The sequence below is a fragment of the Scyliorhinus torazame genome, chromosome 13, assembly GCF_047496885.1.
Source record: "Scyliorhinus torazame isolate Kashiwa2021f chromosome 13, sScyTor2.1, whole genome shotgun sequence".
Classification (NCBI taxonomy): domain Eukaryota; kingdom Metazoa; phylum Chordata; class Chondrichthyes; order Carcharhiniformes; family Scyliorhinidae; genus Scyliorhinus; species Scyliorhinus torazame.
In genome coordinates, this window is record NC_092719.1 from 149,532,900 (window position 1) to 149,546,862 (window position 13,963).

Here is a 13,963-nt window from a genome sequence, read left to right on the forward strand (position 1 = left end):
CTTAAAGCTCCACTTAAACAACTACGTATTTAGTAAAAACTTTAAACATTATATCTCACCTTCTGATAAGTGCCACAACAAAAAAATCTAGATAGAAATGGCATGCTTCTGTGTTACACTACCTTTTGTACAAATCCCAACACATGTACTGGAACCTCATACCGCAAGACGATGTTAATTCAGTTCAAGAAAACCTTCTCTTTTGACCCATGACTACTCAGTAAATAATTAATAAGTTGTACTGCTGGATTTTTTTCTTTAGTTTGAACTTAATAAATGACCACAATGATGATTCGCTTCGCTACCCTTTTTTAATAAAAGACAAATCCTTAGAATTTCTCGACTCTAGCACTGCAAAGTATTAAATAAATGCTCTAAACCTTCATGTTCTGAAATTAACATGTGCTTGATAAGGCATCGTCAGATCCAAATTACATATTCACATTTTTGCGACACTACAAATGTCCAGTTAGGTATCTTTAATGTTTTACCATCTTATACAGCACAAAAGGTTGAACTAAGTTCGCAGTTACTATTCATCGAACTAAAATGTTTGAGATTTTTGAGCTCACACCAATGTATTTAAATATTTATATTTAGATGTGTTCTCACTGACAAATGTATGTGTTGTGTACAGACACATTTACTGGACAATCCAAAAAATTTGGGAACAAGAAGTAATCGTAAATGATCAGTCAAGAAAAATACAAAACTGCAAAGGAGTTTAAATAACAAAGTATCTGTTTACAATAAATTTGCAAATCAAGATTGAAAATAATCATAAAGCAGATTCTGAATGATCTTTAAACTCTTAATCTGTTTTTCTGTAAAGCTCTTGCCTTAAGATATTTACAACTAGAAAAATTTGTTTTTTAAGTTTTCAGTTAGGAACTTCTCAAAAGTTACAAAGTACTTACATGTAAAAGCTCTGGAATGGACATGGTCTGAACATTTGCACTCCAACAGCCTCCATTTTTTTCCCTGAAAGGTGTTCTGCAAGCCCTTGGAGAACAGTGAAAGTCAAACTCTACAGCAGTATATGTGTCACTGGGGGTGGCTCCAGATAAGGCCCTGGCAACTCCAATCCTAGCACAGCTCTATGCCTAAGTGGTGCCTTCTGTCTGTCTGCAGCACTCAACCTGTTCAATCCAGCACCTGCATGTGACACAATGGGCTGGCTCTACTGGAGTGTGAATTTATGTTTGCAAATATCATCTGACGAATAATTTTACAGACCATCACCACTTAATACATATCCTAATGGCTTGTCAAATAATGCTCTCTATGCTATACAAATCCATCCATACTATTGTAATCATGTTGAGAACTAATACCACTGTAACACAGAAATATCTGAATAAACCATTAAGTTGGTAAATATGACAAATCTTGAATCCAATGTAATCTATCTATATTTATACGATTATAACAAGCATACAAATGAACCACCTGAATCCTACTATTGCCATCATACACCAGTTGAAAAGAGTTCCTCTGATTTGACTAAGGTTTCTTTACTTCAGCTCTATATCACAATATACAAATGGCACACAATTAGTTTGTACTTTCTTTGAATTAACATTTTAGCCACTGTACTGTTACCATTGTGCTGTTAACGGGGGAGCCGGGGAAAGAAACAATATTACTTAACATTAACTCCACACAGAAACATATCCATAGCAGGATTTTAATGCTCAATAGCAAATGTGGTTCCTTTGTTCAAGAAGGGGAGTAGAGACAACCCCGGCAACTATAGACCGGTGAGCCTCACGTCTGTAGTGGGTAAAGTCTTGGAGGGGATTATAAGAGACAAGATTTATAATCATCTAGATAGGAATAATATGATTAGGGATAGTCAGCATGGCTTTGTGAAGGGTAGGTCATGTCTCACAAACCTTATCGAGTTCTTTGAGAAGGTGACTGAACAGGTAGACCAGGGTAGAGCAGTTGATGTGGTGTATATGGATTTCAGTAAAGCGTTTGATAAGGTTCCCCACAGTAGGCTATTGCAGAAAAAACAGAGGCTGGGGATTGAGGGTGATTTAGAGATGTGGATCAGAAATTGGCTAGCTGAAAGAAGACAGAGGGTGGTGGTTGATGGGAAATGTTCAGAATGGAGTTCTGTCACAAGTGGAGTACCACAAGGATCTGTTCTGGGGCCGTTGCTGTTTGTCATTTTTATAAATGACCTAGAGGAGGGCGCAGAAGGGTGGGTGAGTAAATTTGCAGACGACACTAAAGTCGGTGGTGTTGTCGACAGTGCGGAAGGATGTTGCAGGTTACAGAGGGACATAGATAAGCTGCAGAGCTGGGCTGAGAGGTGGCAAATAGAGTTTAATGTAGAGAAGTGTGAGGTGATTCACTTTGGAAGGAATAACAGGAATGCGGAATATTTGGCTAATGGTAAAATTCTTGGAAGTGTGGATGAGCAGAGGGATCTCGGTGTCCATGTACATAGATCCCTGAAAGTTGCCACCCAGGTTGATAGGGTTGTGAAGAAGGCCTATGGAGTATTGGCCTTTATTGGTAGAGGGATTGAGTTCCGGAGTCATGAGGTCATGTTGCAGCTGTACAAAACTCTGGTACGGCTGTATTTGGAGTATTGCGTACAGTTCTGGTCACCTCATTATAGGAAGGACGTGGAAGCTTTGGAACGGGTGCAGAGGAGATTTACCAGGATGTTGCCTGGTATGGAGGGAAAATCTTATGAGGAAAGGCTGATGGACTTGAGGTTGTTTTCGTTAGAGAGAAGGTTAAGAGGAGACTTAATAGAGGCATACAAAATGATCAGGGGGTTAGATAGGGTGGACAGTGAGAGCCTTCTCCCGCGGATGGAAATGGCTAGCACGAGGGGACATAGCCTTAAACTGAGGGGTAATAGATATAGGACAGAGGTCAGAGGTAGGTTCTTTACGCAAAGAGTGGTGAGGCCGTGGAATGCCCTACCTGCAACAGTAGTGAACTCGCCAACATTGAGGGCATTTAAAAGTTTATTGGATAAGCATATGGATGATAATGGCATAGTGTAGGTTAGATGGCTTTTGTTTTTTGACTTCCCATGTCGGTGCAACATCGTGGGCCAAAGGGCCTGTACTGCACTGTATCGTTCTATGTTCTATAAGTGCAACCATTCTCCTTTACTTCAGGTGCTAACATACCTGCTGTGCTTTTTCAGTGCTTATTTTTATCTAAAATTTCCAGTGTTTGCAGTTTTTAATTTTATCATGTTTGTCTCTTCCAATATTTCATAGAAACCCTATGAAATATTGGGAGCGACAAACACGATAAAATCAAAAATTTTATTGAATTATATCTATCAATTTGTTGGTTGAAATTCTTTCAAATTCACATAATCACCACCTAACGCAGATGTTCAAATAATCATTTATGATCAGTTTACTGCTAAAGTTAATAATTCTTTAACTCCAGAACACGCCTAATTTTATTACTATTTTCCAACAGTACTGCAATAGTTAGCAGGGTAAAACAATTACGAGGAATTAGTTTAAATTGCACTGCAATGCAAAATATAGTAGCATCTATAGGGCAGCACGGTAGCTTAGTGGTTAGCACAGTTGCTTCACAGCTCCAGGGTCCCAGGTTCGATTCCCGGCTTGGGTCACTGTCTGTGTGGAGTCTGCACGTTCTCCCAGTGTGTTTCCTCCAGGTGCTCGGGTTTCCTCCCACAGTCCAAAGATGTGCAGGTTAGATGGATTGGCCATGATAAATTGCCCTTCGTGTGTCCAAAAAGGTTAGGTGGGGTTACTGGGTTCTGGGGATAGGGTGAAGGCGTGGGTGTAAGTAGGGTGCTCTTTCCAAGGGCTGGTGCAGACTCGATGGGCCGAATGGCCTCCTTCTGCACTGTAAATTGTATTCTATGATCTCTAAATAATAAAAAGTTTAGGCCACCTTAAAACAGGTTATATTAGGTTATGTGCATGAATCTGCATTTAACTTATCAAATTAAACAAAAATGACTCATTATAATACTTAATAGAACAGTAAAATATTGACTTTTAGGAAATATAGTACTGCATAGAAATAGAAACAATAGTTCCAAAGCACAGATGATTTTTTGTTATTCATTCATGGGATTTGGGTGTCAGTGGCTAGGCTAGTATTTACTGCTCATCCCTAATTGCCCTTGAGAAGGTGATGGTGATCTGCCTTCCTGAACCTCTGCAGTTCATGTAGTATAAGTACACCCACTGTGCCATTAGCGAGCGAGTTCCAGTATTTTAACCCAGTGACAGTGAAGGAATGGATATATATTTCCAAGTCAAGATGGTGAGTGACTTGAAGGGCAACTTCCAAGTGATGGTGTTCCCATGTGTCTTCTGTCCTTGTCTTTCTAGATAATAGCAGTTGTGGGTTTGGAAAGTGCTGCTTAAGGAGCCTTGTTGAGTTCATGCAGTGCATCCTGTAGATGGTACACATTGCTGTCACAGCTTCTTGCTGATGGAGCGAGTGAATGTTTGTGGAAGGGGTGCTAATAAAGCAATTTGGCCTGGATGATGTCAAGCGTTATTGGAGTGTTATTGGAGCTTTACTCATCCAAGTAAGGAGAGAGCATTCCATCACACTCCTAACTTGTGCTCTGTAGGTTCTGGACAGACTTTAGGGAGTCAAGAGGCGAGTTATTCACTGCAAAAGTGTAGCCACAGTATTCATATGGCTGGTCCAGTTTAGTTTCTGGTTAATTTTTAAAAAACATTTTATTACATTTATTACAAACATTTATCAAAACAGGTTACAACACAAACACCCGGGAAACATACTTCCCAGCAATCAACTATACAGTCTGTACAAATGTTTTCCCCTTTCTCACCCTCCCCGCGAACACTCCCGCCCAGAATCTTACCAATTTTTCACAATCCCAAAACCTGTGCACTTGATTCGCTGGCCCCCACCCACAACCCTCACAATCATCTGCTACCCCCTGAAAGAACACACTCCTTCTTGCCCAAGTCATATGCACCACCTTAAACTGTATCAGGCTCATCCTCGCACAGGAGGAGGTCCCGTGTAACCAACGCAGTGCCTCACTCCATGCCACTGAAATATATCACCAATTCTTCCCTCCCCTTCCAAATCCAGAAGCAACAGTCGCTCCAGCAGGGTGTATCCCAGCAACCTAGGGAACCCCCTCCAGACCTTTCGCGCAAAGTCCCTAACCTGCAGATACTTGAACTCACTACCCTTCATCAGCTCTACCCACTCCCTTAGCTCCTCCAGACTGGCGAATCCTTCCTCCAAATACAAATCCCTCATCTTGTCCAACCCCACTTCCCTCCACCTCCTGTAAACACTATCCATCCCGCCCAAGCTCAAACCCATGATTCTTGCAGAGCGACGTAAGCACCGACATCCCTTCCACCCTGAAATGCCTCCTCAACTGATTCCATATCTTCACCTTGAACTGCACCACCGGGCTCCCTGAATACCTACTCGGAGCCATTGGCAACACTGCCGTTACCATAACCCTCAAACTGAATCCCTTACAAGATTCCTCCTCCATCCTAACCCACTCCACCCCTTCTCCTTCACACCATCGCTGCACCCTATCCACATTCGCCGACCAATAATAATGAAGCACGATAGGCAACGTCAACCACCTCCCCCCCCCCCCCCCACCTCTGCCTCTGTAGCAGGGTCCTCCCCACCTTCCGCACCTTCCCCGCCCACACAACGTCCAAAATGATCGTGTCTAATTTCCGAAAAAAGGCCTTCCGAATAAAGATCGCGAGAGCCTGAAAAATAAAAACGAACCTCGGCAGAATATTCATTTTCACCACTTGGACCTTCTCTGCCAAAGTCAACTGCAGTGTATCCCACCTCTTAAGATCCTCCTTGGATTCCTCCACCAGCTTCATTAAGTTCTACTTATGGAATCCCGTCCATTCCCTCACTACCTGATTCCCCAAATACCTAAACCTATCCCTCGCTACAGTAAATGGCATCCCCCCGAAATTGCCCGCCGTCCCAGCTCAATCACCGGAAAGACCTCGCTTTTCCCTACATTCAGTTTATATCAAGAGCACCCTCCACACCTCCCCAGCAGGCCTATAATCCTTTCCGTACTCTCCAGTGGATCCAGAACATACAGCAACAGGTCATCGGCTTCGAGTAACACCCAATGCGCCCTTTGTCCCCTCATAATCCCGCGCCACTTCGCCGACCCCCTGAGAGCCATCGCCAAGACCTCTATGGCCAGCGCAAACAGTAATGCGGACAGTGGGCACCCCTGCCTCGTACCCCTGTGTAAGTCAAGGCTCCGCGAACTCATATTCGTGATCACACTCGCCTTTGGTGCCAAGACTGCAACCGCACCCATACCACAAATCTCGGCCCAAACCTTCCCAAAACCTCGAACAACTACCGCCACTCCACCCAATCAAATGCCTTCTCCGCGTCCATGGACACCACCACCTCTGGTACCAGAGCCCCCAACAGATTCATCACCACATTTAAAAGTCGTCTTATATTATTCGCGAGCTGCCTGTTCTTCACAAAGCCTGTTTGATCTTCTGCAACCACCCCCGGGACACAATCCTCCATTCTCCCCGCCAACAACTTAGCCAGTACTTTCACATCCGTGTTCAATAGTGATATGGGCCTATACGACCCACAATCCACCGGGTCCTTCCCCTTTTTCGGGATTAGCATAATTACTGCCTGCGTCATTGTCTCCGTCAGCTCCTCCTTCTCCAGTGCTTCATTAAACGTCCCCAACAAATACGGTGCCAGGTCCGCCACAAATTCCTTATAAACCTCCGCCGGGTACCCATCTGGCCCAGGGGCCTTAAGCGACTTCGTACCCCTGATACTATCCAGCACCTCCCTCAGACCCAAGGACTCCTCCAACGCCTGCCTCTTTGCTTCCTCCACTTGGGAAAATTCCAGCCCTTCCAGAAACCGCCCCACCTCCCTTCCTCTACCCTCGGGTCCACCTCGTACAGTCCCTGGTAGTATTTCCTAAATGCCTCGTTTATCTTCCCCGCTCCGACACCACGGGCAGGATTCTCCGAGCCCCGCGCCGGGCCATAGAATCGCTGCAACTGTGCCACTCCGCCCCGACGCCGGCACACGATTCTCCGAGAGCGGAGAATCGCCGCCATTTGCACCGGCGCGCCTTCTCCCCATACTCATATTGTACCCCTCTTTCCGTACACTGTTGCTCCACTGCCCTCCCCATTGTCAACCTGTCAAACTGCCCCTGCAATGTGTTCCTCCTCGCCAATCCCTCCGCGGTGGGCCCCCTCGAATACTCCCTGTTCACCTCCACTACCTTGCTCACTAGACGGTCATGTTCCTCCCTCCTTTCCCTATCCGCATGAGCCTTAAACAAAATAATTTCCCCTGGACCACTGCCTTTAGTGCTTCCCAAAATATAGCCACCGACACCTCCCCATTTTGATTCAACACCACATACTCCTTAATTGTCACCTGCACCTTATCACCTCAAAGCCTCCATCCGCCAACAACCCCGAATCAAACCCCCACCCGGCCTCTGCTCTCGTTCCAAATAAAACCAAATCTCAAGCCAGTGGGCGCATGGTCCGAGATAACTATCCCCGTACAGTTTCTGGTTAATGCTAACGCCTAGGATGTTGGTATGGAACACTTTATTTTAAAATGCATCTATTTAAATTAACAAAGGAATGTTAAAGATATATATTTAATAAAATGCTTGCAATCAGTTTTTTGATCTTAACTGGAACTGTATTTTCGCCAGTTGATTTTCCGAAAGCATGAATATCTGGTGCTGCATTATGAGTAGTAGCTCAATATCTGGTGGACTTATTTAGCAGGGGCAGCTTCACTTGAATGATGTGAATAAGGCCCAAGACATTACTTTGCCTAATGTTTGGAGTTCAGCAATACCAGGTTGGAAATTGGACTTAAAACGTCTTTGGATGTAAAAGCGACTTGAAAGAAGTGGTAGATAACTTCAAAGAAAATAGCCATTTAATGGTATTAGCGATGTCGATAGCCTTTATACAGAGTTCTACTGCAGTTCATATATATTTCATAGAATTTACAGTGCAGAAGGAGGCCATTCGGCCCATCGAGTCAGCAATGGCCCTTGGAAAGAGCAGCCGACCCAAGCCCACACCTCCACCCTATCCTCATAACCCAGTAACCCTACTAACCTTTTTGAACACTAAGGGAAATCTAGCATGGCCAAACCATCTAACCTACACAAGGTCAACACCTCCACCCTATCCTCATAACCCAGTAACCCCACCCAACACTAAGGGCAATTTTGGACACAAAGGGCAATTTATCATGGCCAATCCACCTAACCTGCACATCTTTGGACTGTGGGAGGAAACCGGAGCACCCGGAAGAAACCCACACACACACGGGGAGGATGTGCAGACTCCCCACAGACAGTGACCCAAGCCGGAATCGAACCTGGGACCCTGCAGCTGTGAAGCAATGGTGCTATCCACAATGCTACCGTGCTGCCTTTGCAAAGGCAGAATAGGTAACAAAAATGGCAGCAAACCTCAAGGGTCATTCAAAATAAATGTGGTAGAAACAAGCATTATAATACCTGAACCACTTTTTAAAGGTTGGCAAAATGGAAGTGAGGCTGTATGAACAGAAAATTAAGCCGAATTGTGAAAGATTCAGCATTACCGATCACCGGCCTAGGGTCCACATTATACTTGCTTATCAGGTGCAACTGAAAAAATCAGCTCTCCTGTCCAAAGATACATTTCTTCTTGCGTTTTTGTTCAAGTTTGTTATTTTGTAAACTGATGCACAATCAATTACTATTAAAACGAAGTAGTAACATAACTGAAGGCTTTAATAGACTTGAACTGTTCCCCAGCAGCTTCGGTACATAATGAGGGCTGCTGGGACGGCACTGGTTGTTATACCCCGCCTGTCAGGGCGGAGCTACATACAAAACAGCCAATGGTAAACTCCTAGGTTTAACCAATGGTCTTCAGCCTCTCAGGTATTGCAATACCTGATAATACCACATTCATCCAGCGTTAACAAAGAGTCTGGCGGGGGTGGTGGCCAGTAGTTACAATTGCATTTAACATGGTATGATCAGATATGGAGGTATTGTGATACCTCCTTACAGGGTTGTAGAGAATATTTACAATCGTGGAAGATATATACATTCAGTGCTAATTTACAGTTACAGATCGGTTATACTGAGGCAATCAGTCAGTCGGGTGGCCTGGTCGTCCTCCTGGATCGTCTGAGCCTCGGTGGTGATTCCGGTGGTGTTCCGGGTGTCTGCGACTGCGGGTGCGTGGCTTTGGCCTCCATGGTAGCTTTGTCACCCCTAGACGGCGCTGGTGGGGCAAAAGGTTGACAAGGGAGGGGGGTGCCTGTATGGGGCGTCGGTGGGTGGGAGGGCCTAGGCAGGAGCGGCAGGAGGACGGAGCCTCCTGTGAGGTGCTGGGGAGGGGGGGGGGGGGGGGGGGGTGGCGGGGGGGAGCGGTTCGTGTGCGCGAGGGATTCCGGCGGGATCAAGGTCCCGTAGGGAAACCGTATCTTGCCGGACGTCAGGGAACACCACGTAGGCGTACTGGGGGTTAGCATGCAGCAGGTGGACCCTCTCGGCCAACGGGTCCGACTTCTGCGCCCGCACGTGTTTTCGGAGCAGGATGGGTCCGGGTGTTGCTAGCCGAGTCAGGAGCAAGGTCCCGGAGGAGGACTTCCTGGGGAAAACAAGGAGACGTTCGTGAGGTGTCTGGTTGGTAGTTGTACAGAGCAGTGACCGGATGGCGTGGAGGGCCTCCAGGAGGACTTCTTGCCAGCGGGAGACTGGGAGGACCCTGGACCGTAGGGCCAGTAGGACGGACTTCCAGACCGTTCCGTTCTCCCTCTCTACCTGCCCATTTCCCTGGGGGTTGTAACTGGTCGTCCCGCTTGAGGCGATGCCCCTGTTGAGCAGGAATTGACGCAGTTCGTCGCTCATAAACGAGGACCCCATATCACTGTGTATGTACGCGGGGAAACCGAACAGAGTAAAGATACCCTGGAGGGCCCTGATGACGGTGGTTGCGGTCATGTCTGGGCAGGGGATGGCGAATGGGAACCGGGAGTACTCGTCAATCACGTTCAGGAAATACGTGTTGCGGTCGGTGGAGGGGAGGGGGCCTTTGAAATCCATGCTGAGGCGTTCAAAGGGACGGGAAGCCTTTATCAGGTGCGCCCTCTCTGGCCGGTAGAAGTGCGGTTTGCACTCCGCGCAGATTTGGCAGTCCCTGGTGGCTGTCTTGACCTCCTCAATGGAGTAGGGCAGGTTGCGGGTCTTAATGAAGTGGAAAAAGCGAGTGACCCCCAGGTGGCAGAGGTCCTCGTGGAGGGCTCGGAGGCGGTCCACTTGTGCGGTGGTACATGTGCCGCGGGACACGGCATCAGGAGGCTCGTTTAGCTTCCCGGGACGATACAAGATCTCGTAGTTGTAGGTGGAGAGTTCTATCCTCCACCGCAAGATCTTGTCGTTTTTTTATCTTGCCCAGCTGTGCATTATCAAACATGAACGCCACCGAACGTTGGTCAGTGAGGTGAGTGAATCTCCTGCCGGCCAGGTAATGCCGCCAATGTCGCACAGCTTCTACTATGGCTTGTGCCTCTTTTTCGACCGAGGAATGGTGAATTTCGGAAGCATGGAGAGTGCGGGAGAAGAAGGCCACGGGTCTGCCCGCTTGGTTGAGGGTGGCGGCCAGAGCTACGTCAGATGCGTCGCTCTCGACCTGGAAGGGGAGGGACTCGTCGATGGCACGCATCATGGCCTTTGCAATGTCTGCTTTGATACGGCTGAAGGCCTGGCGGGCCTCCATCGACAAAGGTTGTGGACTGGATATGGGGTCGGGCTTTGTCTGCGTAGTTAGGGACCCACTGGGTGTAATAACTGAAAAAGCCGAGGCAGCGCTTCAAGGCCTTGGGGGAGGGGGAACTCCATGAGGGGGCGCATGCGTTCAGGGTCGGGGCCTATAACTCCATTTCGCACTACGTAGCCGAGAATGGCTAGACGGTCGGTGCTAAATACGCATTTATCCTTATTATACGTTAAGTTAAGGATTTTAGCGGTCTGGAGAAATTTTAGGAGGTTAGTGTCGTGGTCCTGCTGGTCATGGCCGCAGATGGTGACATTATCGAGATACAGAAATGTTGCGCGCAAGCTGAACCGGTCAACCATTCGGTCCATCTCTCGTTGGAAGACCGAGACCCCGTTACTGACACCAAAGGGAACCCTTAAAAAATGATAGAGCCGCCCATCTGCTTCGAAGGCAGTGTATTTGCGGTCACTAGTACGGGGGGGTAGTTGATGGTAGGCGGACTTGAGTCCCACCGTGGAAAAGACCTTATATTGCGCGATCCTGTTTACCAGGTCGGATATGCGGGGGAGAGGGTACGCGTCCAGCTGCGTAAACCTGATGATGGTCTGACTGTAGTCAATGACCATCCTATGTTTCTCCCCAGTCTTTACCACCACTACTTGAGCTCTCCAGGGACTGTTGCTAGCTTCAATGACCCCTTCCCTCAGTAGCCTTTGGACCTCTGACCTAATGAAGGTCCGGTCCTGGGCACTGTACCGTCTGCTCCTGGTGGCGACGGTTTGCAATCCGTGGTGAGGTTCGCAAACAGGGAAGGCGGGTCGATCTTAAGGGTCGCGAGGCCGCAGACAGTAAGGGGCGGTATAGGGCCGCTGAATTTGAAGGTTAGGCTTTGCAAGTTACATTGAAAATCCAAGCACAGGAGTGCAGCCGCGCAGAGGTGCGGCAGGACATAAAGGCGGAAATTGTTGAATTTCCTGCCTTGGACCGTGAGGTTTGCTAGGCAGAACCCCTTTATCTCCACTGAGTGTGACCCGGAGGCCAGGGAGATTCTTTGGTTTACAGGGTGGGTAACAAGTGAACAGCGCCTTACCGTGTCGGGGTGTATAAAGCTCCCCCTGCTCCCAGAGTCGATCAGGCAGGACGTCTCGTGGCCGTTGATGAAGACCGTCGTCGTTGCCGTTGAGAGTGTCCGAGGTCGATTTTGGTCCAGAGTCACCGAGGCCAGATGAAGTAGTCTATTAAATTGATGCACGATCAATTACTATTAAAACGAGGTAGTAACATAATTGAAGGCTTTAATAGACTAGAACTGTTCCCCAGCAGCTTCGGTACAGAATGAGGCCTGCTGGGACGGCACCAGTTCTTATACCCCGCCTGTCAGGGCAGAGCTACAGACTAAACAGCCAATGGTAAACTCCTAGGATTAACCAATGGTCTTCAGCTTCTCGGGTACTGCAATACCTGATAATACCACATAAACCAGATCAAGAGATGCAATCCCCATTATACGTGTACTTTTATATTCCGCATTACCGGCTATGAACAGTCACAGTCACATGCACCTAAATTCTGAAGTACACGTACATTTACACAAAGAGGCTGGACTGAGCACGTTATCTGCAAACTGAGTTGTGAATTAAATGTTCATAAAAAGTAAACACTGTTTCATTTCAATCAATAAACAGTGATAACACAAGCTAACATACATTACTTGGAGACTGTAGCCAAGTTCACATGCATCAAAAATCAAAAACAAAAGGAGCTAAAGTGGCAATATAAGTGGACTCGAAATATCTTGTATATAAGATTTGCCACCTACTTTTATCTAGAAATAGATAAGCAATGACGCCAGTACAGTAGATATAAATTTGGCCGTTAAAAAGGTGAGCATCTAGAGAAAGCAAATATTTGTAGGGACAATGGGTGGGATTCTCCCACCTGGGGACTAAGTCCCCGCGCATGCCGGAAAACGGGCGAGAATCACTCCGGATTTTTTCCTCTAAGGTCCGGGATGATTCTCCGTTTTCCAGGGGGTTAGCAGAGCCCCGGCGTGCGTCCCGCAGCTCTGGCTGCCGGCGGGGCCCTGCTAGCCAGACCGTGTGGCCACGCGTGCGCACAGCGGCCGCGAGTGGGCCCACATCGGCGCGGGCGCCGCCGACATGGCAGAGCCACACAGCAGGCCTGCGCGGAGGAAGGTAGGTCCTCCCAGATTGCCATGGCCCGCCTATCGGTGGCCCCTGATCGCGGGCTTGGACACTGCTGAGCCCCCCCCATGGAGTTACATACCCCCACCGCGGCTGCGGGTCCCAGCTCCCACCGCGTGGTACCCCATGTAAACCAAGCCGGCGGGAGTTCGGCCGGTTGACCGCGGAAGCGCTGTCGCGCCACATTTCCGGCGTGAACGGCTATTCTCCGCCCCCACACCGGGCGTGTTTCTGGCGTGGAGGGTCGGAGAATCCCGCCCAATATGTAGGCTGGAGGTTTCACAAGAAAAGTCCACAAGAATGAAGTTCGAAAATTTGAACAAGTAGACTGGTCCAATCTTGTTAAGTAACTTCAGCTCAGCGCTAATGTGTTCCAATAGTTGATTCAAATTGCAATAAATTTGAGGTGAGATTTTTAAAATAAATTAGAGTACCCAATTCATTTTTTCCAATTAAGGGGCAATTTAGTGTGGCCAATCCACCGACGCTGCACATCTTTGGGTTGTGTGGGCAAAACCCACGCAAACACGGGGAGAATGTGCAAACTCCACACGGACGGTGACCCAGAGAGCCGGGATCGAACCTGGAACCTCAATGCCGTGAGGCAGCAATGTTAACCACTGTGCCACCGTGCTGCCCAGAGATGAAATCTTCTGACTGTTCACACCGACGGGATCTTCAGGTCCTCCTGAAGGCGCACCCCTACCGCGGGTTTCCCGGAGGCCGGGGGTGAATTCAATGGGAAATCTCATTGACAGTGGCGGGACCAGATGATCCTGCCACTGGCCAATGGCAAGCCACTGAGAAACGCATTGCAGGGAGCCCAGAGAATCTCACGCTTGGTGTCAACTCCAAAGGCAGGATCTACCGACCCCGCTGTTGTCAGCGGGATTGCCCGGTAACAGCACCCCTTGTCGCCAGGAAACCCGTGCGCCAGTGTGG

The 13,963-nt window shown here is 47.9% G+C and overlaps 1 protein-coding gene across 4 annotated transcripts in view; it reads right to left on the reverse strand.

Moving 5' to 3' along the window:
• The window catches only part of mitfa (melanocyte inducing transcription factor a), a 458,194-nt gene that overhangs the window by 242,493 nt on the left and 201,738 nt on the right, over positions 1 to 13,963 (reverse strand). Inside the window, exon 2 of one of the 4 annotated variants that reach the window (XM_072472272.1) lies at positions 11,908 to 12,052. The exons of 1 other annotated variant lie outside the window; for it this stretch is intronic. Coding sequence is in view for 2 of the 3 variants with exons in the window: in XM_072472270.1 (XP_072328371.1) it covers positions 918 to 973 (56 nt within the window). In the remaining variant the exon portion in view is untranslated. Of the gene's footprint in view, positions 1 to 122; positions 160 to 917; positions 1,035 to 11,907; positions 12,053 to 13,963 lie in introns of those variants that run through there. 2 more of the 4 variants (XM_072472270.1, XM_072472271.1) reach the window with 2 other exon arrangements.